We start from the raw sequence: 27,094 nt of genomic DNA, 5'->3' as shown, positions 1-27,094 counted from the left end.
AGTACCAGCTGTATTCCCATCTGCAACAAACTAGACGCCAGGGCGTAAAGCGAAAACGACCACCCGCTAGCAGCCCTGAAGGACAGCAATATTCGGATTTTGGATGTCGCGGCCCTGGTCGAGATCACAGCCACCATCAGCATTACACTAGACGGCAGCGATGTTCTTTGAACGCTATAAGAAGGATGATGCTCTGCCCAAAACAGCAAAGCCAAGACCAATACACGAAAGACTACCAGCTCCCTTCCCTTCGTCGTCTGCGTTGGAAGCAGATGATCTTAGAACGCCATCACGGAGCACACCATCAAAGACAGTGCTTCCCAACCGCCCTGCTACACTCGATGAGCTCCACAGCATAACCCCATTCCCGAAGCAGAAACCAGAGGAGCAGCCACTCGCATGTCTCTTCTACTTCTTCCACTCTCAGATGTCGCAGCATACCTCCACGGCACCAGATCCTGATCTCGTACGGCGGAGACGGCAGCAACCAGATGTGCCAGTGCATAAACTGGATACTCACCTGAGTAGGTTGCAGATGCATGCGGGTTTTAGTGAGCACGTCAAGTCCGTGCAAGCATATCCAGTTGCCATGGATCCAGTCACCGCAGCACTCCACCGTGGTAGGGGAGGGAGAAGTCATCGGCAGATACAGCCGCAGCCTCAACCGGAGCAAGCATTCGTCACCGGGAGTTACGATGACCATGGAAGGCAGACACTGCCATCCCCACTCACCTCTCAAAACTCCCCCAACCCAGCCAACAGCAATCGAAATGAGGAGCGCGACACAGTTCTCCTCATGCAATTCAAGTCCAAAGCAAGTCGAGAGCAGTGGATGCAAAGCCGCGAATGGAAAGAGTTCTACCAAAAGGTGAACTCTGACGACGGTGGCATTAGACAAATGCCGCATGTTAGATGTGCAAGGAGCCTGAGGGGGCTAATGGATATTGGGGATGTCCTGACTGCGTAAGCCACATTGCAGCTCTGCTCAGGGCCAAAGAATAGAGGTCTAGCCTTGATCAAGTTGCGGCATCAATGGCGAATGGGAAGAGCATCCAGCCGTGTCGCTAGTAGGAGCATGGTACTGGAGTAATCCACTCTGTTAACATCTGCTCGCATACTACCCTGTAGAACGCAAGGTAGTCATGATAACATCACCATATCGAACACCCGAGCTCATTGTCTTCGTCTTACTGTCCATGCTCACCCGTGGTACTGGTCATTGTTGTGCGGCAGTCGCGCCTGCCATTCTCTCTACCCCCTGTGCGGCCGTGCTTTCCTCGCGGAGGGACGTTCCTTCCTTCTCTGCACGAGGGCACCTTCCTTCTTCACGGTTGCGCCTTCCTGGTCGGCTGGGTCGTACCTTCCTCCTCTCTGGGTCGTACCTTCCTCCTCTCTGGGTCGTACCTTCCATCCACATTTGGCCGTGCCTTCCCGACGACGGGCCGCGCCTTTCTTGACCGCACAACCGTACCTTCTCTTTTCTGATATCAACTGTCGTACTCTCCTCGTTCACAGTCACACTTTCCTCCACTACGATCACGCCTTCCTCCTCATCATCATCGCGCCTGCCTTTTCTACCAGTCATACCTTCCGTTTGGGAAGCGGTACCTTCCTGCGTGCCAAACCAACGGGACTTTCTTTCCCTCTTTACCGGGTTGTGCCTTCCTCTGTCTAAACGACCGGTCGTAGCTTCCCCATCGGGGTCGTGCTTTCCTCGTCCAGCATCGTGCCTTCCCTTTCTACCGGTCGTGCCTGCCTTCCTGTCCGCTTGCATCGCGACTTCCATCCTGGAGCAAATCGTACCTGCACCATTCGAGGCGGTCTGTGATCGTACCTCCCACGCCAAATTCATTACGACCGTGCCTGTGCCAGCCAGCTGGTGCAGACGTTATTTCTGCGTGCATAGCAGGATACTGCTCAATTCTGCTTAAATGGTGACCTGACACTTCCTGCATTGCCCATGAAGAGACGTGAGCCTGGCCTAGTAGCTGCCAGTGCGCGATAAAGAAGCGCCGCAAGACCCTGTAGGCAACAGTCTCGGTCTTCACCATAAAGTCCGAGCAAAGCATCACATCGCATTACCCTCGTAGCTCAAAAATCCTGCACCCCCGTCTCCCCCTCCAACCGTCCCTTCACCTCCCCATCCAACGACCTGGAATCCGGCGCCTCCTCATCAAAATACTCCTCCTCTCGATCCCGTTCCTCCGCCCTCTTATCATCGTACTCCTCACTCCCATCCACCGCTTCATACTCAAAGTCCTCGTCCTCACCATCGAGGAACCGCTGCTCCATAACACCATACCACCGCTCATACGCCTCCTCCCTGCTCAACTCCTCCTCATCGCCTACATTAGCTACGATCTCACCTGTCTCGGTCCGTGCATATGTCGTCTCCGATGAAGTTGGATTCTGCACTTCATCGAGTTTCGCCTCCGAGCGGAGGAGATCGGCTTCGAGAGATCCGGCATATCCCTTCTGGCGTCGCTCGATCTCGCGGTCGGCGGGCGTGAAGAAGCGGCGAACGAGACGGTCGTAGAGGAGGGGATTGGCGGATTCGAGATCGGGAGAGAAGTATTCTGGGTGGGTCTCTAGGTAGCGTTTTCTGCGGTTGCGGATTCGGATATCTTGCGGCATTTCTCTGGTCATGCGTAGATTGTTTATTCTTGGGAGGTGGTCATCTAGGATTAGTGGCATGGTTGGATGGATGGGTCTGGTGGACGATGTTCTATAGGGACGAATATTATGGAGCGTCTCTACATCGATAGGGTACAGGCCATTGAAGATGAAGGACGTGCCTGACTAATCATCTGGAACCGCTTGGGAATGTGGTGAATAGTCAAATTTATGAGGTCGAGCGGAAGTCAGTAGAACAGATTTGGGCAGCGAATGTTTCTATTCGTGGCTCGTGACCCGTCTGGCAGTCGAACGAGCATCTATGGTTACTTGCTTGATACTACTGGATGGATATCTCGCTGTTTCGTTACTTTTGTTATTCATACCATCATGTCCACATGTCATCTCGTCCATATCGTCTCAATCGTTGGTTTGCAGTATTGATGCCGCAGAAGCAAACGAACAGATCACCAATAGACCAGCTGTCTACTTGAAGACCTTGCCATCAGCCCAGTCGTACTTCTTGCCGTTGACCTCAATTGGCTTATCCCAAGACCACTGGTCCTCGACGTAGGTCTTATCCTCAGACTTGCTGGGGTCGAGCTTGGTGAACTCGTAGGACTCCCAGTCTGGAGCGACATCGAAAGCTGGCAGAGCCTCCTGGCCTCGGACCATGAAGACACCTTGGATTACAGAGTCGTTGGTGACTCCGTAGACGGATGCACAGCCGAAGAGGTACTTTCTGCTTGCTTCGAGACGAGCAAAGAAACCGCCGATGAGGTTAGATGACATGAAAGTCATGGTCAACTCATCGTTGTACTTGTAGTCGACTCTCCATAGAGAGTACTCTTCTGGCTTGTAATGCTCCCAGAACCATGGCAGAGCGACCTCTCGGGTATCCTCGTTGGAGTACTTTCGCTTCCAGTCATCCAGGATGAGCTCTGGTTTGCCGAGAGACTCCAGAGGATGCTTCTGCTTCGGTGCTTCTTGTCTTGGCTCTTCATCTTCCTCCTCCTCCTTGGGAGCAGCCTTCTTCTCGGCCTTTGGTGTTGGCTCGGCCTTTGGCTTGGGCTCTTTCTTTGGTGGAGTGTACTTGACAGCCTCGTCGATCATGGTGACCTCTGGAACAACGGCCTTCCAGACTGGCTGATTGGTGATTGTCTCGAACCATCGGGTAGTGGCTGGATACTGGCTGCGCCACTCCTTGTCGAAGACAAATTGGAAGCCTCGGGAGAGGAGAGAAGCAGCGAAGAGATCCGCAAGGGTGATCCTCTCGCCAACGAACCATGTGCTCACGGTGAGGTGGTTTTCGACGACGGCGATGGCCTCAAGTGTACGTGTCTTAGCATCTTCGACGGTCTTCTTGTTGTATGGGTCTCGGCCGATCAATGGTCGGAACCAGGTACCCAGATTAACGAGGACTTCGGAATTGACAAAAGACATCCATCGGACGATCTGGGCGTAGTCTTGCTTGGTTTTGCCGAGGAGGGTAGTCTTCTCGTTTTGGGAGGTGACTGTTTGCTGTTAGCGCACATCCATATAGAGGTGCAGTGTATGTGGTTTAGGTGTTGCAAATAGTGATCAGAATTGATATGGTCAACAAAGAGATTATGACAGGGATAACTGAATGTGATAATACGACTCATCCTAGTATTTGGAGGGTGACTTTGCAGAATGTGACTTACAGTAGATGGCAATAGCAATGACCTCGGTCAAGACCCAACCGTTTGGTGCCTCGAAAGTAGGAACTCGCTTGAGAGGGTTGAGCTTCTGGTACTCAGCAGAGAGACCCTCGGCTGGGTTGGTCTCGACAAATTCGATGTCGAGGTTGTTCTCCTTCGCGACAGCGAGGAGGACCATAGTTCGGGCATTGCCCTGTATGTGAGTCAGCGAATTGTTCTAGCATGCTAAAAGCGCCGAGAATTTGAGATAGACTTACCTTGAAACCGTAAAGCTTGCCGAAAGACATCTTTGCTGTATTGTATATGAAAGTGGGAGGTACAGAAGCGTGATGAAGTAGTAACAAATGTCGAGGGCGGGGAATGGGAATTTTTTGAGGAAACTGCGACGGAGTCCTCCAGATAAGGCTTGGCAGAAACTACGGCGAGGCTGAAGTGCACTCCTGGAGGCCGCCCGGTCGGAGAAAGCTGTCAGTGCACTACTACCATTCACTATCGAAACTTTTTATCTGGCATCCAGCGCATCTAGTAGTTCGTGGAGGGCCGAAGTCTTACAGCGTCGAGCAGCCATGGCTCAACGGTCGCTGTCTTCGTTCTTTGGGCGTGCATCCTGGACCTGTAGAAGGTGTCGGACGAATCAATGGACGCAAAGATCACAGTTTTCCACATCGATATCAAGAAGAGAAGAGCTGGACATCAGAGCAGCGCCAGAGATTGACTTTGAAAGAGGGCAAAGATCTGATGCCCCTGCTCGTATATTACCAGCCTCACCTTCCTACTTTACTGGAACACCAAACTTCAACGACGATCTTCTATTGCTTCAGTCACTGCTGAATCGATTTCAGAAGGTGCCTCAATTGCCCGCAGATAAAGCACCACGTATGGCATGGCTGAGGCTAAGCCAGTATCGGAACGCAAGCGGCGAAAGAGTTGGCGCAGCAAAATACGCACAGATATTACGACTTCTCACGCGACTTAACAGAATGCATCCTCAGCTGCGGTCCGACGAAGTGCAGGACATCTTGGAGAAGTTCTTGAGACCGGGTGCGCAGGAAGTCCAAAAGGCAAAACCAGGGACCATCGATGTTTATGGTCGCAGCAAGGGAGTTGGAAGAAGGAAAGAGTCCTCTGCGAAGGTCTATCTGATCGAGGGTACAGGCGAGATTTTGATCAACGGCAAGAGCATTGTCCAAGCTTTTCCTCGTTTGCACGATCGAGAGAGTGCTATATGGCCGCTGAAAGTCTCGCAGCGAATCGACAAGTACAATGTTTTTGCGCTTGTGGCGGGCGGTGGTGTTACTGGCCAAGCAGAGGCAGTAACACTGGGTCTAGCAAGAGCGTTACTCGTGCACGAACCTGCTTTGAAACCTGTTCTTCGTCGAGGTAAGTCAGCCGCTCACGGTTGCGTCGGGGTATGCGCTAACATCATTGATAGCTGGATGTGTGACTCGCGACCCTCGAGCTGTCGAAAGAAAGAAACCTGGTCGCCTGAAGGCCAGGAAGAAGCCTACTTGGGTCAAGAGATAGGCGTCGTGTACTGGGCCACCCCACGATACTACACTTTTCCGCATTCTCGTGGGGTGATTGGAGAAATGCTGTCAGGCACATGCGAGGTGACATACCAGCCTGCTTTATTCAGCTGAGTTGCGCCGTCAGCATGTCCCAGAATATCGGACCTGCCGGCTGTCACGACCACAATTGACAGCGGGTCGCGCATTCCGGAAAACACTCAGCCGTCAATCAACGTTTCAACGTCGTTTGGGTTCTAAGTTGTGTTTATCTCGGCTGCAAGCGACTGATGCCCACGTGCACGAGCATTTTGAAGGGGAAGGCCAGCGATGCGGTGACCAGCGCGATTTTGCGTCTGCGATATCAGAATTGTACATTTGCACACTGTACTCCTAGCACTTTGGCGAAGAATGACACGCCGTTGCGTCCCGCACACCATCATATCACCTTACCGGCAAACTGGTCGCATAAGCAGTTGCTCTGAATGTTTGTGGAACTGAGCCATTGCTGATGTTGTCATCGTTCTCATCATCGCGCTCTCGCCGGCCGAAAGTGGTATGTAATCTCGATGCTATATGAGCAGCGTCTCCATGGCTCCGGCAGCATTCGGCAGCTGCTAAAAGCCAGATGTGCCCAATGCGACCATACCCACTTCAAACGACTTTATGCAAGCCAGGCGTGCCAGGCACAAGCGTAGCATAATACCAAGACTAATTAGTGCTATACCTTGCAGAATGTGAAACGCGGTTCTTGATACAGGACTGTTTGATTCCACCCGTCGCTGCATGCATGGCTGGCGTATGCGCGTCAGATTACACATGCAGGAACAGGTGTAGCTCCAGCGATGCCCATCAACGCGCCGAAGTTCATTTTCGAGGTTCGACATAAGGTCAGGCATGCAGTCAAACTTGTAACTGCTCACAAGCGGGCGATAGGTTTGCAGGAAGGTGCGACAGCAATATTCATGTGGTAAAGATTTCAGTGAGCTTGACCTCGGGCACCCAGACGAGGCGCATGGCACTTGACCAGTCCCAGGTCGAATAACCTTGTACAACGTTCTCGGAGCTATCTTTGACATCCTTCCACGGCGGGTGGATTCCTGAATAGCTGATGCTGGGTGTTGACCTCCACCGCATCCCGATGCACTCGTTGTCCCTCTGTATCAGATATCCAACCGGCTATAGCATCGTCTCAGCTTCAAATGCTACCAGGCCGAACATGACTTCCGTCCCCGATGATGTGACCGCTCGCTTGCCAGCGGAGCCATCAATCATAGGTGCTTCTGAAGCACCAGCCACACTACCACTCGTGTTCTTGACAATGCCTCGATACACAAATCCGTGACTCGGTCGAAGACAACCACGAACTTACTTCATCTCATATCATGTCTCACCGTTAAGTACCGATCCACCCAGGACCAGCACTGGAGCACGATACTCGAGGCCCAGCCCGCGGTCAAGCCCAGATCGCGTTACGCCCATCAGCCAATCTACGGCTTCCGGCACCCTAGCAGCATTTACAGCTGTGGCGCACCTTAAACCCACCCATCCTTGAATCTTTCACTTATCGCGAATTCTTGCTTCCTCTTAGAAACCAGACCAGAGATGTGCCCAATCTGCCACACTTTGCACCACAATCAATGACATTTGCTGGCATGAACAGAATTGTTGCGGCCGCCTCGACAACTCATCTCTTCGAAAGCCACACTCCACGCTCACTTGTGGCGTGCATACATCAAAGGAGCCTCCGCTATGCTCGACGTCTATGTGATGTTAATAATAATGTCGAACATACTTGGTAAAGGTCCGTAAGTCTATTTGGCAAATGAAGATTGGAGAATGGGTTTCAGTCTAGCCATCACAACGCATACAAAACGTCCAGTGTCGCCAATTCCTTTCTTAACCTTCCTGTTCCATTCTGATTTTGCACACTTCCCATCTTGCTATCACGGCTTTTCGAGATTCGACTTCGCATTCCTGCCAAATCCGTTCATTTTACAGTTTCAGATTTTCCGGGTAGCTTCAAGATCGAGCTCCAAGGGTCTTGTTGTAGCATCCCCACTCAACTCCATCTCTGGTCATTGACTATGACTCGCGTATGCCTCACTACTGTTGATCTCTTCTAGAAACAACAGCGTGAAGCGAGTGGCTTTTCCATTTCAGAATAACCCTAGCGCCTGACACCTGCCATAACCACCAGATTGGGCCTGATTGAGCACTTCGGCCTTTATAGTAGCCTCATTACCTGCTTCGACTCCTCAGCACTATCTCTCGCAAGACGATCCTTGACTAGCTACCTCACCCAGTCACTCTTTCAAGCTGCATCACTACACTCTTTACGACGTTCGAGGCGTACCCCCGGGATCTGGCTGTCCGGTACCTTCGTGGCAATTATTGTCGAAAAGCCCTTTGGGCAGAAGCGATCAGGCACTATTGCATAAGGCTTCGGGCTATTCGATCTCGATGTCAACAGGCCTGGGCGTGTAATAGCCTCTGTCTCGCTGCAAACCGATTGTGACTCTTTCAGCAAGTCTTTCGGTTCTATTGGTTGGTCAACATCATTGCGTCGAAGTGGCTGAGGTTGGCGAACCTGGCGAGCCATCAGCCTCCTCCGACCTTAAATGTCTGGCGGAGAGCAAAGGCAGTCTCGATATGGAGCCCCGTACCAGTCATCCGGCTCAGGACGTCCTCCTCCCGGCCAGCCGATGGGACCTCCCTCCCAAGAACAATATTCTCAAACAGCACCTTCCCCGTCACGCAGCGGTATGGCTGCACAATCAAGCGCAAGGCCCTACTTGTCAGACTATCAGTATTCCTACCAGCAACCGCAATTTCAGTCTCAGCTTCAATATCCCGCGACATACCTTCAAGATCCGTCACGACCGCAGCAATTGCAGCCATCTTCAAGCCAACAACAATATGCAGCATATGGCCATGGGTCAATGTTACCACCTGTCGGACAGCAGTCCATGTACGAGAATCTGCCGCAGTATCAGCAGCAAAGGCATTCCGCTGCTATTGAGGTGATGGCAAGCCAGTTCGGCGGTGGAGGAATACCGCCCTACATGCAGCAGAGCGAGACGAACACACCTGTACAGTCATCTTCGCAGTACCTCTCAAGTCAGCCTGAACAGCAATATGGTTCAATGTCATACTCGAGACCTCAGCTCCAGCCCCCATTTACGCCTGCATCAGCAGAGTATTCGATATTGGAGCAGCCAACCTCACAGCGGACACAGGAAGAAACGAATGCACGTCAGGCGACAGAAGAAGGCAGGAGACAGTACGAACAGCAATTGAGAGTCATTTTTGATGCGATCACGGCTGGCAGGGTTAGGGAGGCAAGTACTAAGCTACTCGGTGTTACGGAATGGCTCGTTGGCTCGGTGCGCGCTCTCGGTGAGGAGCATGGCCCTTTTACATGAGAAAGTTTACTAATTGGTGTAGGTCTGCATCACGATGACGAAGAAAGCCACGAACCGAGACTATTACTTTGGCGCGAGCTCAATCATGCCTGGGAAGCTTTAGGGCAGAGGCAGAAATCGATTACAGAGAACGCGCTCAGGATACGTCAACAGCCCCTTGATTTTCTCTCCGCCACGAATATACAAGATTTGATCGAGCAACTCATCAGACTTTGTGATCAGATTGAAAAGTACGGTCTTGTCGACTACGAAATGGGCATCTGGGAAGAACAAATTGTGGATATCTTCACTCAATGCCTAGATCTCCTCCCTCGCGAGCAGGCTCGCGCAAGGTCTGGCTCAGTTGAGCGTTGAAGTCTCGCAGTCGGATGAGTACTAAACATACACCATTAATACCTTACCGCCTCTCTGTTCTCGATGTAATGCATACAGAACAATCTACTTCACATTACGATGATACGAGCGATGCTGAAAATAACGATGTACGATTATTTGGGGAGGTACTCAAGCAGGCTTTCCGACTTCAAAAGCAAGTTCTTCGATTCACACCTTCTCGCATGTCTTTCGGGACATGCAAAAGTGCTACAACAAGCCTATTGAAATTTTCTGGACAGGTGTGTGTTTGGGTGAGGACATCTGGACGAAAGGTTTTGAAATTCGGCCTAGATTCGACCAAGAGAGCAAACAGTTGGAAAGAGCAGGCTCTCGAGACTACCTACTGTTTGAACACTTGACATTGGCGGCATCTACGGCGGCAGACAATTCTTGCGTTATGTGTCCGCAAGGACTTTTGGCATTGATACCCGAGGAGCATGGGACTGGATATTACGGAAGTTGTTTGTTGGTCGTTGTCGTTGGAGGCGGTCTATCTCTAACTAAGGTGTGATATTGGCCCTGGCGCGATGGCGTGGGTTGGGCATCAAGCTCGAAGCGCCCTGCGCATGCCTCGGAAACAACGATCAAGAGCCAGTCAAGGCCAAATCGGCTTTGCGAGGCCGGAGAACAAAGCGATGGTCAGACTCGATATCCTGGCAGGAAGATACAAGCAAGGTACTTGCGACCAGGTTACGATACTGGGAACCACACTAGAACAGTTGGCCATTGCCATTCTTCACGCTAGACCTATTTCCGACTTAGCCGATGACGACACGCTATTCGTGCCTTCCGCGAGATAGCTTAGTCCTTCAATTTCACGACCTCTTCCCTGTCATGTTATCGATGCCCAAGGACTTCTCTTTGCTTCCTGAATTAATCCTGCCAGGATATCTTCTTTCGGAAAGCCTTCCTCGGCATTTTCACTTTCATTTGCACCTCCGGCAGCCCACAGTGAAGCGCCGTCAGATATTCCGGGTTGTTTGACGATTTCTCCGAGATCCCAAGACACGATTGCCGACCATGTGACCCGCGCTCAAGCCACCTCGCCTGAGACGTTAAGCGACTCAATAGCAGCTTGATCTCGTCCGGTGAGCAACCACTATCAGCGTCCAGCGCGAGGCTACAAGCAAACTATTTCCGCCAGCCAAGCCATGCATCGCACTTTGTTTTGACGTCGGGAACAACTCCGGAACTCGTCACAGGATGGTCCTGCGATTTTGACAGCGCGGATCCATGGCCTTCCCCACTATCTGGTCTTACGCTATTCAAGCAGGAACGTCTTGAAGAAATAGGAAGCTGAACCATCAATGCGAGCGGCTGGAGCATTAGACAGGTTTCAGAGTCGATATCGACTTTATCTTGACTTCTTAATCGCGTAATACCTTCCCGATATCGTAATTAATGATAATTCCTTTAATTACCTATTCTAGTAGTTCGTATAATGCAGTTTAGCTAGTCTTAACTAAGTTAAGACGAGATTAACTAGCTAAATTGAGCGTTAGCGACCTTATTAGGCTAAGCGTTACGTATAAAGACTAACGCTAAAGTACGCTTATATCGCTTAATTAAAGTAAGTTTTCTTATATTCTATAGACTATTATAAAGTAATAATAAATACTTCGTTATATAGTAAGACGCCTTTATCGAGTATAAGTATACTTAGTTTTAAGCCCTTAAGGTTACTAGTATCAGCGACTCGGCCTTAGAGAGAGAATAGCGTAATAATATCGGTTAAGAGAGCTAGTATAGTAACGCTTTTATAAAGGGTAAGATCCGAGTCGATTATATAAAATATAATATCCGAGATACTTTAAGCGATAACGGAGCTATTAAGTATACCTAAATCGTCTAAAAAGAGAGAATTAATACGCTTAAATAACTACTAGTAGGTATAGCGACTTTAGTATATATATAAACTAAGAAATATATATAACTAGGTAAATAATATAATAAGGTAGTAGAACTAAGTATAAGTAGACTTTACTTAAGTTATAGGTATTAAATATAGTAATATTAGGTAATTCTTTAAAGGTAGATTATATCTTAAGTTTAAATAAGTTTAAAAAGATTGATCTAGGGATAAGAACGAGCTAAATAGTTATATTAGTAATATATAGTCGTAAGTATACTTTAACTAGTATATTAATATTATTAAGCTAATTAAGGAAGCTATAAAGGTAGCTACTATTAAAGTAAAGTATAAGTATAACGTTTATAACCGTATATACCGGATATAAGGTTAAATATCTTAATCTATAGAATTATAAGAGCCTCTTTATTATAACGAGACTAGTTTAATAGAGAACCTAGAAGCTATAATTAGTAGCTATAATAACGGTAATAATAATAGTAGTAAGGGAATAGTCGTTTTAAAGTCTAATAAGCGTCGTTATAAGGCTAAGAAGATAGAGGATAAGATAATTATTTATAACTTAAGAGAAGGTCGTAAATTTATAGCTAACTTAATAACGTAAATAACCCTAGCTAATTCCTTATCGGCTTAAAGTAACTAGAATAACTAAGTTATAATTCTTTAAGTACGTCTTAATAATACTTTAGTATAACTATCTACTACTAAGAAAAGGATTAGTATACTCTAGGGTATAGTTAGGGCCCTTTAGGATATCGTAGTACTATAATAAAGTAGTTAGATAACTCCTTAAGTAAAATTAGTAGAAGTAGAAGGTAACTAGTAAATATAAGATAAATATACTTATCTTAGCGCGAAATTAGCTACGAAATTCTTATAATATTACTTAATATTTTATAGTATCGTGATTTTTTTAGCCTACTTAGATTTAATTTACTTTATATAAAGAGGAAGTAGTTAAGTATAGATAAAACTTTTAAATCTCTATATAATTTTAGTATTAGTAAACTTATTAGATTAAGCCGGTTACGAATTTATAATATAATTAATATATTTTAAGTTATATTATTCTAAGATAATTAATTTAAGAAAGTATACTTAAAATTATAATAGCTTAAGATATTAATTTACCTCCGTACCCCTTTATAGCCTCGCTTAGAAATTAATTCCGATAAGGCTACGGCTAATTATATACTTAATTATTATACTTCTAACTAGCTATTATTAATAAGTATTCTTTAATTAAAAATAGTAATATCCTAAACTTCTTACCAATTTAATTTCCTTTTCTGAGATATATTAAATAGTTCGCTAGTAATACTAATACCTATTAGATTTAGGCTATGAGCTATAGTCTAAGTTTAAGATTATGGTAAAAATTATTAGTTTAAAACTTATTAGTTACCTAGTTAAATATCTACTTTACCGCTAAACGAGACTCTTATAACAATTGATTAAACGCTTGCTATTTAGTATTATAGCCTTTAGGGAACGGAGATAAAACTAAGTTATTATAAGTATAGGCCTTATCGCTAAAAAGAAATAACGATTCTTTATTTACGGCCTTAAATATCTTTTTAGTTAGCTATTAAACGTCGGATTCTTTAGGTATTATTATATTATTAGTAGAGTCTTTAAATAGCTTCTTTAAAGTAATAAGTAGACTATCTAGCGTTATAATTACTTACTACTTTAAGTCGTAGCCTTTTTTATATTCTAAATATATATTAGGATCTCGGGACGACTCTATCACTATTAGTGGCTAAATACTCTATTTACCTATAGGGGCGACAGCGATTCAACGCTTATAAGAAGCGGAAGAATCGCATACGCAACGTATCTATGTACCTATCCTATATCACGTGCTATTCGTGACAATATATAATTTACTACTCGGTTAGTAATTAATAATACTCTTAAAATATCTCGTTAATAAACCTCTAGATTAAGTCTTATTCTCTAAATAGTATAAGTACTCTTATATATTCCTTTAGTTAATTAATCGTTAGTATTAAATACTAACGTATACGATCTTAATACTAAGTAGCTACGTATTTAAGGTAACTATTAAAGATTAAGCTAATACGAGATTATAATATAAAGAATACCTTTATATTTTAATAAAGGTAAGATAGTATAGCTAGTTTATATATTATTATAGCTAATATATTTTAACTTAAGTAATTATAGTTACTAAATAGGGCCGTATTAATCTTAAATAACTTAACTAATTAATTAATCTTCTCTATGCTAAATTAAGTATACTTCTTTACCTTTATCTTCGGCTACTACGATAACGTCTATAAGCCCTTTAATTACTTTAACTTCTACTACTTAGTAAACTCCTTATTATCCTCTTTAGGTACTTAATAAACGACGAGTTACTTAAGCTTAACGTAGATTATAAGAATAGTATATACCTACTTAATCGATAAGTTATTTATTATTAATTTAATAACTACGTAGTTAAGATAGTTTATAAACGAGTTTTATATAAAAACTAAGGTTCCGACGGTATATAACTATCCCTATAAGCGTCTAGGTATACTAAACGCTTTAGGTAGTCTTATTAATAGGCCTAATTACCTTATTATGCAAGACCGACAGAGTTAAGAATAGAGTCAAGAAAAGAGTCAAGACAGCTCTGAAACCTATCTATTCATTTCTACCACAAGCACGTTTCCTCCGAAGCCGGAAAATTTCATAGTTCTCGGAGTGGGCACCCCAGCCGGGAAAGGCTCCTGTGGCTCAAAATCAATGATGCAAGGCATACTGCTTTTTCCTTGCATACGTGAACACTCCAACAGAGAATCTTGCTCAGAGTGCAAGACATGCATGCATACCCTAGGCGCACACGCGCAGACTTCGTCCTGCTTGATGCGGGAGTCCATCGATGTGCATGATTGTACAGTGCATAAACGTCAGGCACGAACAGCAGCAAGATTAGACGTACCAACAATGATCTTCAGAAGCTTTATGCATACCTACCTGTCCCAGCAAAATCGCTTCTCGACTATCACGGTGCTATCACGGTCGATGCAACAACGATAGTCTAGACTCTGCCATACGAAACCCTATCACCACCACCAGCGACTGCGACGGCCCTAGCACACGTAGGCACCGCTCTTATGGAACACAGACTTATCTCCGATTCTTCACAGCACGTGAGTCCATTGACTCCCACCAGGGGTTCACTCATCGCGGTACGCACCAGGCTTCGCAGAATCGTCCGGGGAAGTCGGTTGATGGTGATGTCCCCGTACCAACACCAGCGATTTACCAATGCTTGCCTAGAGCAGTACCTCGCCATGAGCAGCATTCATCATTAGTTCGCTTTCCGAAGTCCCCCAATCACGGCTTGTACTACCTCCTAAAGCACGCCCCAGACTGTTCGAGCATCACAGCAACGCACTTTGGCAAACTCGTTCACGCAAGTGTCAACGTAGACTACTACGGAAGTCGTAGTAGTTGCAAATGACGATTGTATCGATTCGAAGTAAACACAGCTTGTAATGCCGCTAGTAGACGCCGTCCTCCTTTGCTGCTCAGCCTCGAACCAAACCTATCCTCCCGAGTTCATTTCTCAGGCCTGCCTGCCTGCCTGCCAGATACAGGTTACGGCACTCGAAACTACCTATGTTCAGATTGCTCTGCGGCGTCCAAGTTGTGGAATGCCTTGCATTCGCACCGTAGTGAAGCATGTCCACCAACGTATCAGGTAGTAGGTGCTCCGCAGACAATATGCCCTATTATCCCTCCGGGTGTACGCCAAGATCATGTATTCGAAATGAATCATGACAGTGAGCTCCTACCATATAAAGTGACGATGGTTCAGGGGTGTCGCTGCACTGGTGACCAAACAATCTTCTGTTTACTATTATCAACAAGAACTCTTACTCTTCGATACTGGCCAGCTTTCGACTCCGAAAGTATCAAGGTATATATGCTATCACCGTGGTTGAGTCATTTCTTCAGCTTACTGGCGAAGAACTGTGCTCTCTCACTTATGCCATATGGCGAAGCGCATATTGGACTACTAGCAGCCAATCCTGCTTAGCAAGGATGAGGCCAGCATGTGCGCGTGCAAGCATGCAGCTTCCGGCTTCGGACGGCGGCGCTTCGATGCATTGTGCTGATGGCTATGTTGAGACAGACCTTGCGATATATCACTTGCCAACAATGGCGCTCGCTTTATGCACATGAGGGAGGGCCGCCACTGACCATGTAACTTCATGACAAAGTCGCAATAGGTTCATAAACACCAACGTGAAGCGTAAGTAATTGACTGACCAGTGATCGTAGCCTGACGCCGAAGACGAATCACTCATCTATCGAACAGAAACAAGTCCTGCCTACACCCTACACCCTATCTACACCCGAGGCCGTCACGGCCTTAAGCTCGGCTCTGTCACTCAGCGAACCCGTCCCGAACCTCAACCTCTAGGCACCAACCAATTACCCTTAGCGCACCGGAACTCCACCCTTCGACCCTACATATACACAAAGCCCACAAAACATCTCAAAAAATAACCCGTGTTAGCGCGATAGGCGGACAATAGTTCCCTCTTGCGAGGGTGTTTCTTCTATACCAGATCCCGTTGGTCGAGGCCGGGGAGAGACTTGCAAATCCTCCGGAGGCGCAGGTTGAAAGCCAGGCCGGCAAATAAGTCCTGGCTGCTGGGTTGAAGTTTTGCTGTTTTGAAGGAGGGTGTTCGAGTCCGGGAGGGTTGTTACTTTTTCTTTTTTGCACCCGTGACATTTGGAGAAGGAGTGTGGCGGAAGCAGAGAACGTTTGGTACTTTTGGCTGAGGGTGGAGCGGCTAGTGGGCTAGCGGGAGGGATGTGGTGCGTAAGCCACATCGCATGCGCGCTGGGGGAGCCTATGTCACAGCAAAAGTCAGAGCGTAAGCCGCCTACATGCTCGCTGGCAGCACGACAGCGTCCAGCGAGAGTTCGTGGCTTACGCACCATCTTGGAGGTTAAGAGGTAGGTCCTTAGGCCTAAGACCTGGACTGAAGGCGGCATCAGCCCTGGATGAGAGTGCATGCAAACCCAAAGCATACTGACAGTCTGCGGTGGCATGCAACAAAATACCTTTGTGAGACGATATACGAAAGATTGGTCGGTATACCATTGTGGTGAGCGGCAGCGAACAGTGATTTACCGAGACTTGAGCTGGATGCACTACCTACCTTCTCGCTCAACGCAAGGCACGACGATTTGTCCAGAGCAGATGCACCTGCAGTGCCTGCTACCATCGGCCGGGTGTGCCATTGCACGATATTAGTCTATCAACTGTGGCTACATTTGGCAAGCATGAATACAAGAGAATATGCACAGGTTAGTTGTAGCATGGAAGGACAAGCACATGCAACCTGTTGCGATAGATCGGATGTCGCAGGTATGAACGTTTGCGGAGGAATTTACGTGAAGCAAGTCGGCAAACCATGGAGTTTGAGTAGGGCCCAAGGCAGTAAAGAGATGGGGAGAACAAAGTACCCAGCCTGGCAAGCGCCTTCGAAAGCCCGCACACGGCACCTGCCCCGGTCCACCTCACAAAAAGAAATCGAGCAAAAGCCAAAAAGGATGCTGACAACACACCAGATTTGAACTGGTAATTTCGCTCAACCCCTGGACACATTGCAAGCAACTGCGTCCGCACTCCTGGTCGATAGATGCGAACTCGGAAGGACGATGCCACATTCAGTCATCAGTCGGTCGTCGCAATGCAAGGTGTGCGCGCGTACTAAGCCAATTGTACTATATTGCCCGCACGAAATGCACCTCGAGCGTGTACATTGTGAGGACAATTGTTGCGCATTGGTTTATCTAGGGTTGTGCGTAGGGCACTAAGCCTTGAGCTGGTTGCTTTAGGCGTGCTGAGGTAGTTCATAGGGGAGGCCGGCGCCTGAAAGGGCGGAAATTGAGGCTGTGGGAGTGGGACTCCAGGCTGGGCTTGCCCAAATCTTGTTTGGCTTCAATCTATTCAGCTGCGGTTCTCGGAAAGCCGCAATGGCGAGCTTGACTGCTTTGCTCGGCTCTCGTGAAGAAAACAATTCCTCTTGTTTGTCGTCAGGTATGTGTCGGCGCCGACAGCTATAATACAAATGCCAAGCGCCCTGCTACCCTTACCGTCGAGGTCTCCAAGGCACGGACCTGTGAACATAGCTCTCGTAACGCTCGTCGACTCGTGTTATCTTTTGTCATTCGCATCTCTATACTAAGCTGCGTATGCGGGCTATTTCCCAACTCTTCTGAAGGAAGGACGTTGACATTCTCGGACGATGACCGAGCGGAAGGCGCGGCACAACGTTTGAGCGACGTTGATTCCTTGGCTCCGGGCACACTGAAGATGCTATGACCTCTTGACAATATACTTTTTGCTCCCTCGATGCGCCTGAGCCTTCGAACGCGAGCATAGCTGAGGTAGCGAGTCATTCATTGACGTGTGGTCGTTCTTTTGCTCTTACACGATCATCAAGCATACGCGAATACACACGCGTCGAGCTCGAAGCCTCAATTTTCCTTTTCCTTGAGCGTGCTCGGAACTTGTACGAATGTTATATACGAGAAGACGAATCGATGTGAGTTCGAGACCATACCAGAACTGTGCAGAAGAAAAAGAAGAGGCCAACAACTGGCTGAAAAGAACTGTAAAGATCCTGTGTGGAATTAACACTTCAGCAGCACCCCATCAGTCGGTCACTAAACATTTGATACATCGAACGACGACTACGACTTTGCCCTTGTACAACACTCTGCAGAGAGTGTTAATCCCCAATATCAGCATTGTAAAGTGATCTCGCTTTTTACTAGTACAACGCGTGGTTTCAACGGTCACTAGCGGTGGCGAAACAATTAATCTTGTTGACTGTCACTAACAGCAATAATTATTGTTTGCAAACAAAACTTACCAAGCATTTACCATAATTCTTCCGCACACAGTTTGTCGGAGTCCATCATCTCCATCATTGAGCACATTTCCCAAATCATAGGTCGACGATAAACACTTTCTTGGAAACGTGACCCCAAATCGGGACAGCAGCACAAAGGCCGAAACGCTATGAGCGACTCCTCGCGACCTACCAACGATGTGTCGTCAGACACTATGGTGGAAACTCATGATTCTTCCGACGACGAAACAATGACCGAGTCAGATCTCGACAGCGATAGTGAAGCAGACCAGCAGCATCTCACAATTAATGACGAAAACCTCACGAAGACTGATCGAAAGATTCTCGAAGTATATCAGAAACTAGCCGCTCGCAGAGTTGACCTGGTTGGCGATTATGCTGGTAACGAGCTTTTCTTAATCGAGGGTGACTCACTACTCCTGCAGTGTCTCAGTGATGACAAACTTGACTTTGCGGAGGGTTTCCAGCTGCTTCATGCTGTTTACAATGTCGAGAAAGTCCTCCAGGGCCTTGCTGAACGAAAGTGCAACTTCAATATCGTCTTCTTCGACAGCAACCAGGAGCTATGTATTCCCGCAAGTGCCGACCGAGCGAACGCCAATAAATATCTTCTCGCAAGAGCTACCATCATACGCCATCTGCAAGCGAACTTGCCAGCACATCATCCTCACATCACAATCAAATCCTTCCAATCATGGAGCGCTTCTGATTTCATAGAGGAGCTGCAAAAGACACCACCATACTTTCTTATGGCACATGACGGAGCTCAATCGCTCGGGTCCGGTGGGAGTAGCATGTCTAGAGATGCAACAACGAGTGGTCATAGTGCACAAAGCATAGCACTTCGCAAGATGATTGTCTTCCTGTCTGGGCGCGGCTTCAATGTCGCCTTGGTCAACGAATTGCAGTTCCGAGATACGAAGGTTATGACGATGGTCCTAGAAGCTCGGCATCGAGGCATCGATGTAGAGATTCATGCAGAAGAGCCATCACCAAAGGGAAGAGAGCCTGGCACTGAAACCGCCAAAGAGCTCGAAGCAGTAGTGGGCCAGTATTCCTCATTTTCGGAACGACAACTGTTGGCTGTGCTCGTGATCAGCAGACTACTGAGATCTGGCCACCCTCAAGTCTCTGCACCAACTTGGACACAACTTTGTTCCGACTTCCTCATGCATCAAGCAGTTTCAATGCATGTTCCGATCGCCAACCGACGCCTCGAGATTGAGTCTCCCAGCACCGATGCACAGTGTCTCCTCGATGCGGTAGCTTCCTTTACAGCGAGCTTGTTGAGCTCGAGTCTGTGGGCTGAGTCCGCGCCTCGCCTAGTGAAAACCTGCGACGTTGCAGATATCATCGATGGTCGCCTGTTCTTTCAAGTAGCTGGTGGCCATGTCGAGGTCTCCCAAGCTGCGCAAGACGAATACCAGCGTATGAGTTCTGCTGTCGCCACCTTGGCCAGCGCTAACCTCGATACCGATTCCGGTTACAAGCCTCTATCAGAACAATCGGCTGCCGCCAGGCAAGGCTCTCATATGAACAGCACCGACCGCACGAACCTCGCTGTCCTAGCTTTCTCAAATCCAGTCTTCGACAAGCATCTTGAATCTGTTCGCCTCCGTGTTGATAAATCGGCCAACGTTCAAAGCATTGGATCTCGAAAAGTGTTCAAAGAGGTTTCACATTGGCATAACGCAAAGAAGCCACTGCTTTCAAAAGCTGGTCATGCGGCGCCCGGCGAGCCGAAGGATAAATGGGCAGCACGACGGGATCAGAAGTTCATGGCCGAGATGCGCACCTACGCCGCAAGTTTGACGAATGCTGTGGGGAAAAGCTTGGAGCCTGAAGTCATCATTGTCGGTGAAGCTGGCAACTACACTAGTGCTATCCCGAACGAGACCAACGCTGGCCAAGCAGCGAGACAGGATGATGGTGAGTCATCTGAGAAAGGCAAGTCAGGTGCTAAGAAAGGTGGAGGCGGCAAGGCTGCCATGAAGAACAAAGCTAAGCAGGACATGCTCAACCAGCTTGCATCCACAAAAGCGAAAAAGGCAGATGATGCAGGTGTCAAACTTGCCAACGCTTGGCAGAAGGTATGCAAAGATTTCGACGCTGGCCCGGACCCAGAAACACGTTATCGAAGGGCCCAGGTATATCTTGGCAATCAGTCACCAGCCTGGAGAGCGGCCATAGGCGCAGAATGCGAGCTCTACATGATGGATTGCCTTGTCCAATGTTGGAAAGACGCCTGTCAAAACAACAATCGAGCTCAAAGCCTCCATCTTCCTGCGCTGATCTGGAACCATGCTCAGCACATTCTTCAGTCGCCAAACCTGTCAAAGGCCACGATAGCTTACGTCAAACTAGTCACTGATACGTTGCAACTACCTGAAGTCGGGAGTAGTCCGCAACCCTTAAGCGAGAGGAAGCTTCCATTTTCTCCGACTCTGACAAAGCAGTCCTCAGACTTGTCAACCAAGATGTCGCCGAAGGACTTCCAACTCTTACACTGTGGTCCTTACCTCGAGCGTTCTTTCAACTCGGAGCCTGACTCAAGAGTCGACTTTCAGCCAGATGATTGGCAGAGGCGCGTGCTTGACAGCATCGATGCGAAGAAAAGTATCTTTGTTGTTGCACCAACGAGTGCCGGAAAAACCTTCATCTCTTTTTACGCAATGCGGAAAGTCCTTGAGGCTGATGACGGCGGGGTACTTGTGTACGTTGCCCCCACGAAAGCTTTGGTCAACCAAATTGCTGCAGAGATACAGGCCCGCTACTCCAAGAAGTTCAAGTATGGAGGCAAATCGGTCTGGGCAATCCACACGCGCGACTATCGAATCAACAACCCTAATGGATGTCAAGTCTTGGTGACAGTTCCTCACGTTCTGCAAATCATGCTGATGTCGCCCTCGAACTCGAAGTCGTGGTCGACACGGGTAAAGTGTATTATCTTCGACGAAATACACAGCATTGGTCAAGCCGACGATGGTGTGGTCTGGGAACAATTGCTTCTGATGGCACCCTGTCCAGTCATCGGGTTGTCAGCCACGGTTGGAAATCCAGATGAGTTCTCTCAGTGGCTTGCGTCTACACAGGCGGCCATGGGTCATGATCTAGTGACTGTTCAACACCCGCACCGTTACTCTGACCTACGCAAGTACTTCTATGTTCCGCCGAAGCAATTCGCATTCACTGGACTGCCTGGCAAGAACACGATTGGTAACCTCGATCTCGATGGTCTACCGGGCTTCAACTATATCCACCCAGTCGCTGCACTTGTCGACAAGTCGCGTGGCATACCAGCTGACCTTTCACTTGAGCCACGAGATTGCTACTACCTTTGGCAAGCTATGAAGAAAGTCCAGACTACAACACATCCTGTAGCCTCGAAACTTGACCCCAAGCAAGCTTTGTCAGCTGTGCCGCGAAAAGTCGACGTTCTGCAGTGGGAGAAATCTCTAAAGCAATTGCTGCAGCACTGGCTGGAGGACACCTCTTCTCCATATGACGATCTTTTGACACAACTTGAAGGAAGCTTCCGTTCAACAGACAGAGAGCCAGAGTATGTGACATCACCAAAAACTCCAGATGTTACAATGGAAGAGCTCGGAGGCGGAGACGATTACATGAAGTCGAGCTTGGCTATGCTTTGTCGGTTGCATGAGAAAGATGCGCTCCCCGCGATACTGTTCAATTATGACCGTCATCTCTGCGAAGAAGCATGCAAAGAGATCGTCAACCAACTGCAGACTGCTGAAACCGCGCAACAGAAGAGTGGATCGAAGTGGCAGAAAAAGCTAGAGCGATGGGAGGAGTGGAAGGAATTAAAAGCAAAGTCCGACGCAAAAGCCGCAAAAGAGAGAAAGACACAGGCAAGCAAGAAGAAGCGACAAGACGATGATGCTGATGGGGACGATAAGGTATCGAAGGCCGACATGCTGAGGGAGACAGCTTCTGCTGAGAACGACAAATGGGAGCAATTCGATCCAGATGCGCCGGTCGAAGGCTACCACTTTGCAGATCACTCCAAGGTGCAAGCGTCTGAGCTCGAAATATACGTCAAGCAGCTACGCTACCGAGATATACCGACGTATCTCCTTGATGCTTTGGCTCGTGGCGTAGGAGTTCACCACGCAGGTATGAACCGAAAATATCGACAAGTTGTCGAAATCCTCTTTCGGAAGCGATTCTTGCGAGTCATCATTGCCACTGGAACGTTAGCGATGGGTATCAACATGCCCTGCAAGACAGTCGTCTTCAGTGGTGACTCTGTCTATCTGACCGCATTGAACTACCGCCAATGTGCTGGTCGAAGTGGTCGTCGAGGTTTCGACTTGCTAGGCAACGTAGTCTTTCATGGTGTCTCAAGACAGAAAGTCTGCCGTCTGATCAGTTCCCGACTTCCAGATTTGGTTGGTCACTTTCCCATCACGACCTCGCTGGTCCTCCGGATGTTCACACTTCTTCACGAGTCTGGTAACTCAAAGTTTGCGAGGGATGCCATCAACTCGATGTTGTCACAGCCAAGAATACACATGGGAGGCAGCAGTTTCAAGGACCAAACTATGCATCACCTTCGTTTTAGTATCGAATACCTCCGACGACAGCACCTGCTTGGTAGCGATGGTGCTCCTCTCAATTTCGCTGGTCTAGTCAGTCATCTCTACTACACCGAGAACTCATCTTTTGCTTTCCACGCCCTTCTCAAGGAGGGGTATTTCAATGAACTGTGTGCTGGCATCGTCGAGGACGAAAAGAACACACTGGAGACCCTTATGCTGGTCCTCTCTCACCTCTTCAACCGCGTTTTCTGTCGTCGAGCCGACGCCGAATTCAGAGAGAAGGTCGTCAAGCACTCCTCATCCATGGTTTTCTTGCCGCCGCTTCCAGACAAGGCTGCCAAGATCTTGCAAGAGCACAACGAACAGACTCTTGCTGTCTACAAGACTTACGTGAAGACATTTGTCGAGCAGCATATCAGTGAGGAAGATGCCACGCTGCCACTGACCGGCACAAAGTTTGGTAGCAGCGATGAGAGCGCAGTCAGCAACCTCGGCGCACTACCCCCTACTTCAATCCGTTCCTCCTTCGTTGCTCTTTCCGGCGCAGGCGACAACTTTGAGTCTATTCATGATCTCTGCAGCACAACGCGATCGGGCGTTTTCCTGGAGGAGGCTGTCATACCATACATGCAGATTTACCAGCAAGACATGAAAGTCCCGCTCAATGCCTGGCTACTCGACTTCTTGAGGCATGGCGATGTTATCACTCTGGAGAGAGACAACGGCATCCGACAATCGGACGTTTGGTTCTTGCTCAACGATTTCTCACTCGTGCTGGCAACTATCATTACCAGCTTGTCGAACTTCATGAAGCTCAGCGATATCGACATGCTGGATGTGCGAGGCGGAATGGACGTCTACGAAGAGGCGAAAGAGGACGAGACAGCAGAGAAGGAAGACGATGGCGAGAGCACTCCGGGACCGGATGCTAGCGGTGCGCAGGCGATACAGAAGACCGCGGCGGCTGCGGCTGCGGTGAAGAAAACGAAGAAGGTGGTCAAGGATTCTTGGGATGACGATGATGAGGAAGGTGAAGATGATGCACAGCCTGGCATGCACGGTGCTGGTGCAGCTGGAGAGCTCGACGACTTGGCTCAGGAGCTTGATGACTGGAATATCGAGGAGGGCGGGCTGAAGAACGTGTTGAAGGCGTTCCAGAAGTTGCAGGTGGAGTTCAATGAGAAGTTCAGAGCTATGTGGGCCTAGACGAGCAATCGGCTGCTTTAGGAAGTGGCTTACGAAGACGCGGTAGCTCCCCAGAGGTGTTTGGATTGGGAAACGACCTTCAAGGGGTACGTGTCTGCATTAGCCCATAGTCCAGACGATATCGCGGGCTGACGCAGTGTCTTTGCCTATTGTTGGCGTATTGCGTAGGCCTTGAATAAGACTACTGGTCATCATGCTTCCCGAATCAGTGTTTATTGGCGCAGATAACAACGAAGAATATTCTCTGTCCTCGTCCGAATAGCCCTACCGTGACGCTGGGTAGGCGGAAGAGTTGAACACATAGAAAGTGAAGGTGTTGTTGGTCACAGGGGCATAGTGTCGCATATTCCCCTCCGTCGTAGTAGATGGAATCCAGATTCCTGTGGTAACCATTACCAAAGTTGTATTAGTGCTTTGGGCACGCACCTGCCGTGCCAACGCCGCAATGCCTACTACAAGTCGCGAGGAAAGATGACTTTCACTTACAAGGTCTACCACAGCTACCGTTATCTAGCGTGCTTGCGCGTTATCGTGACCTGCAAGTTGCAACATAAATTGCAGCATCTCAACATTACTGTAGCAGTAACTTTTACAACAGTGTACCACGCTGCAAATACCTCGCAGCTTGAAGTTGGTGTCCGATAGTGCAAGACTTGCACATGAGGGCTTTGAGCTGATCGACAAATGAAAATGCCCAGGCACAGCACACCATCTGTCTTCGAAGTCGGAATTGTAAAATCCGTCGCCTGGACCTCGTAACGAAGGTCATGCTGTGGTAGCTTCTGAGAGATGAGTTACAATTGGTTCTATGCACGCTAGTGGTTGCAGAAGAACGCGCTAAAACACGCTCCATGAGCTTCACGCGTCAAGCTGCAATGCCGTGCTCACGAAAACTCCTTCACCAGTCGTGCAGCTCACTCTCTAACCAGTCCCCTCACCTCAAAGACGTCCCTCTTCATCTGATGATCGTGACTCGAAAGATCGAGTTGCCACGAACAAAAAATACACGGTCGAGTATGGCCGATCATCTAGATAAACTGATCGCTGTGTCGTCGACGTGGGAACGAAGAACCTTTTCACACAAAGGTAAACATCGTTGACGACTAACTCCCAGAGCCGCAAAGGACGATCAAAATTCTTGTGACAGCCCGCAGATCATGCTGAGCTCTGCGCACACAAGCCATCGGGATCGGAATATTTCGTGTTATCGAAGAAATGATCGAACTCATCGGGGCGTGTTGTTCTGACGCTAACGCTGTCTTGGACGCGTTTCGGAGGTTTAGACGGGCGCTAGTCGTCCCAGACGCAAGCAGGCACCTGAGAAAGGGTTCCCTTTGGTCCACTCCCCGTGCTCATCATGGATTCCCATGCAAGCTCATTGCGGCTTCTCGCCCACTTTTGCGCATCTCCCGTCACCTTTCTTCTGCTTCTGCATCTCAGTTACGCAGCGCATAGCACTCCGGTTCTTCCACACCACATACTCACACAACGATCGAATCTTCCTTCAGGCCGTCGCAATACCTAGTCAACGCTTCTCAAGACAACCACAGCTTCTTCATCTTCCATACAATTGTGTATCGCATTCCGGCGCATACAACTTTGATCGAATACAGTATTACGTGCATTGCCAGGCGCATTAAGCACGAACACGACCTGCATCTATCGCCATGCTCATGCCATCAGCGCTGTCATGCGACAGTGTAGTGGCGCAACCAAAGCCGCAGCGACCTTCGCGCCCGAAATTACTATCCTTCGACAGATACGACCCGAGACAACGACCGCAATCGCCAGTTCTTGGACTGATCGCGAGCTGTAGAGCACTCCAGAATATGCTCGGCGAGCGCTTCTCATCACCATCACCATCCATCGACGCTACCATCCGCGCCAGGCCGATGGGTAGCCCGTTCGGCGCACCCACACCGCCACCTATGTGCGCTCCTGCGCCTAGAGGCACGAACAAGAGAAGAAGAGACGAATTCGAGGACGAAGAAGACGAGGCACCGGTCAAACATGCGCCAGGTCAAACACATGACGACATATACTCTACACCCAAAAGACGACGGACAGTACCCTTCGACCTGCCGCAAGGTCTGATGGCATCTGATTTCGAGGCCCTAGCCGATCACGTTCCGTCTGAACAGCAGACGCCGAGGCGGAGGAGGCAGCCTCAAGTTATTGGTATGCCCACAATCGAAGAAGTGCAATCGACACCGCGACCAACACCGCAACATACGCCTAATGGCTGGACTGAGAATGACGATCGATTGCTGGTTGAGACTGTCCTTTCGAAGCTGAACCTGTCATCGCGAGAACGGAACGATTGTGCCTTGCGGTTAGGCAAGGACAAAGATAGCCTCGGACGTCGCTGGCAAATGTTGCTTGGCGAAGGAGATGTTGGCTTGCGTCGCGGTTCTGGACGTATGGAGCGGGGTGACCTCGACATTAAGAGCTGGTGATTGGGTTTTCTGACTTGTATTAGTATTGTCTGGGACATCAGATGCTTCTGCAGACTGTTCCAGCTTAGCATGAATATAGACGACGCATTAACGACTTTATGATAAGATTGAACTCAACTCTCAAGACCTCTTGAGTGCCTTGCGAACGGCCATATGAGAGTGCCCATCACAGACCACGTTATGATCAAATTTCTACCGCGACCCAATATTCTAGAAGAGCGCTTGTCGATGGTGACTTTTATGCTCAAACCAATGGGCAGCATGATGCCGTCGATCAAAACCGTTGGAACAGGCGGAAGCTGGGTCAAACGTACCAAATGTGGTAAAGCTCACGGTTGTGGCTGGCTTATCGCTTGCCTCCGCTGGCTGGCCCGCGCTTTCCCCTGAAAGAAATTAGTCTAGACTGGCTCACCTCCTCATGTTTCGCTTAGCACCTAACGTTTCACGTACACAAGATGTTTATCCTCAGCATGTAAGGCGTCAAAGGTA

At 48.5% G+C, this 27,094-nt stretch overlaps 7 protein-coding genes across 7 annotated transcripts; 5 read left to right on the top strand and 2 right to left on the bottom strand.

Moving 5' to 3' along the window:
• Positions 1 to 160: 160 nt before the first annotated feature.
• Positions 161 to 967, top strand: PMZ80_002227 (uncharacterized protein; the record flags this gene model as incomplete). The annotated part of the gene is made up of 1 exon (XM_064870661.1): positions 161 to 967. The coding sequence occupies one exon, from the start codon at positions 161 to 163 to the stop codon at positions 965 to 967; it is 807 nt and encodes a 268-aa protein (XP_064733114.1).
• Positions 968 to 2,091: 1,124 nt separating this feature from the next.
• On the bottom strand, positions 2,092 to 2,694 carry PMZ80_002226 (uncharacterized protein; the record flags this gene model as incomplete). Its single annotated transcript, XM_064870660.1, has 1 exon — positions 2,092 to 2,694. The coding sequence occupies one exon, from the start codon at positions 2,692 to 2,694 to the stop codon at positions 2,092 to 2,094; it is 603 nt and encodes a 200-aa protein (XP_064733113.1).
• A 405-nt stretch (positions 2,695 to 3,099) lies between these two features.
• TEF4 (elongation factor EF-1 gamma subunit) lies at positions 3,100 to 4,582 on the bottom strand (the record flags this gene model as incomplete). The annotated part of the gene is made up of 3 exons (XM_064870659.1): positions 3,100 to 4,127; positions 4,299 to 4,488; positions 4,553 to 4,582. The coding sequence occupies 3 exons, from the start codon at positions 4,580 to 4,582 to the stop codon at positions 3,100 to 3,102; spliced, it is 1,248 nt and encodes a 415-aa protein (XP_064733112.1).
• A 279-nt stretch (positions 4,583 to 4,861) lies between these two features.
• Positions 4,862 to 5,819, top strand: MRPS9 (37S ribosomal protein S9, mitochondrial; the record flags this gene model as incomplete). Its single annotated transcript, XM_064870658.1, has 2 exons — positions 4,862 to 5,675; positions 5,728 to 5,819. 2 exons carry the CDS (start codon positions 4,862 to 4,864, stop codon positions 5,817 to 5,819), a joined length of 906 nt encoding a protein of 301 aa, XP_064733111.1.
• Positions 5,820 to 8,421: 2,602 nt separating this feature from the next.
• PMZ80_002223 (uncharacterized protein) lies at positions 8,422 to 9,579 on the top strand (the record flags this gene model as incomplete). Its single annotated transcript, XM_064870657.1, has 2 exons — positions 8,422 to 9,199; positions 9,248 to 9,579. The coding sequence occupies 2 exons, from the start codon at positions 8,422 to 8,424 to the stop codon at positions 9,577 to 9,579; spliced, it is 1,110 nt and encodes a 369-aa protein (XP_064733110.1).
• An 8,954-nt stretch (positions 9,580 to 18,533) lies between these two features.
• Positions 18,534 to 24,149, top strand: PMZ80_002222 (uncharacterized protein; the record flags this gene model as incomplete). Its single annotated transcript, XM_064870656.1, has 1 exon — positions 18,534 to 24,149. One exon carries the CDS (start codon positions 18,534 to 18,536, stop codon positions 24,147 to 24,149), a length of 5,616 nt encoding a protein of 1,871 aa, XP_064733109.1.
• A 1,667-nt stretch (positions 24,150 to 25,816) lies between these two features.
• PMZ80_002221 (uncharacterized protein) lies at positions 25,817 to 26,605 on the top strand (the record flags this gene model as incomplete). Its single annotated transcript, XM_064870655.1, has 1 exon — positions 25,817 to 26,605. The coding sequence occupies one exon, from the start codon at positions 25,817 to 25,819 to the stop codon at positions 26,603 to 26,605; it is 789 nt and encodes a 262-aa protein (XP_064733108.1).
• Between the last annotated feature and the right edge of the window lie 489 nt (positions 26,606 to 27,094).

This window comes from Knufia obscura (genome assembly GCF_036327395.1).
Source record: "Knufia obscura strain CCFEE 5817 isolate CBS 148926 chromosome Unknown scaffold_2, whole genome shotgun sequence".
Classification (NCBI taxonomy): Eukaryota; Fungi; Ascomycota; class Eurotiomycetes; order Chaetothyriales; family Trichomeriaceae; genus Knufia; species Knufia obscura.
The sequence above is the reverse complement of the archived record's forward strand: the minus strand, read 5'-3'. Positions and strand labels throughout refer to the sequence as shown.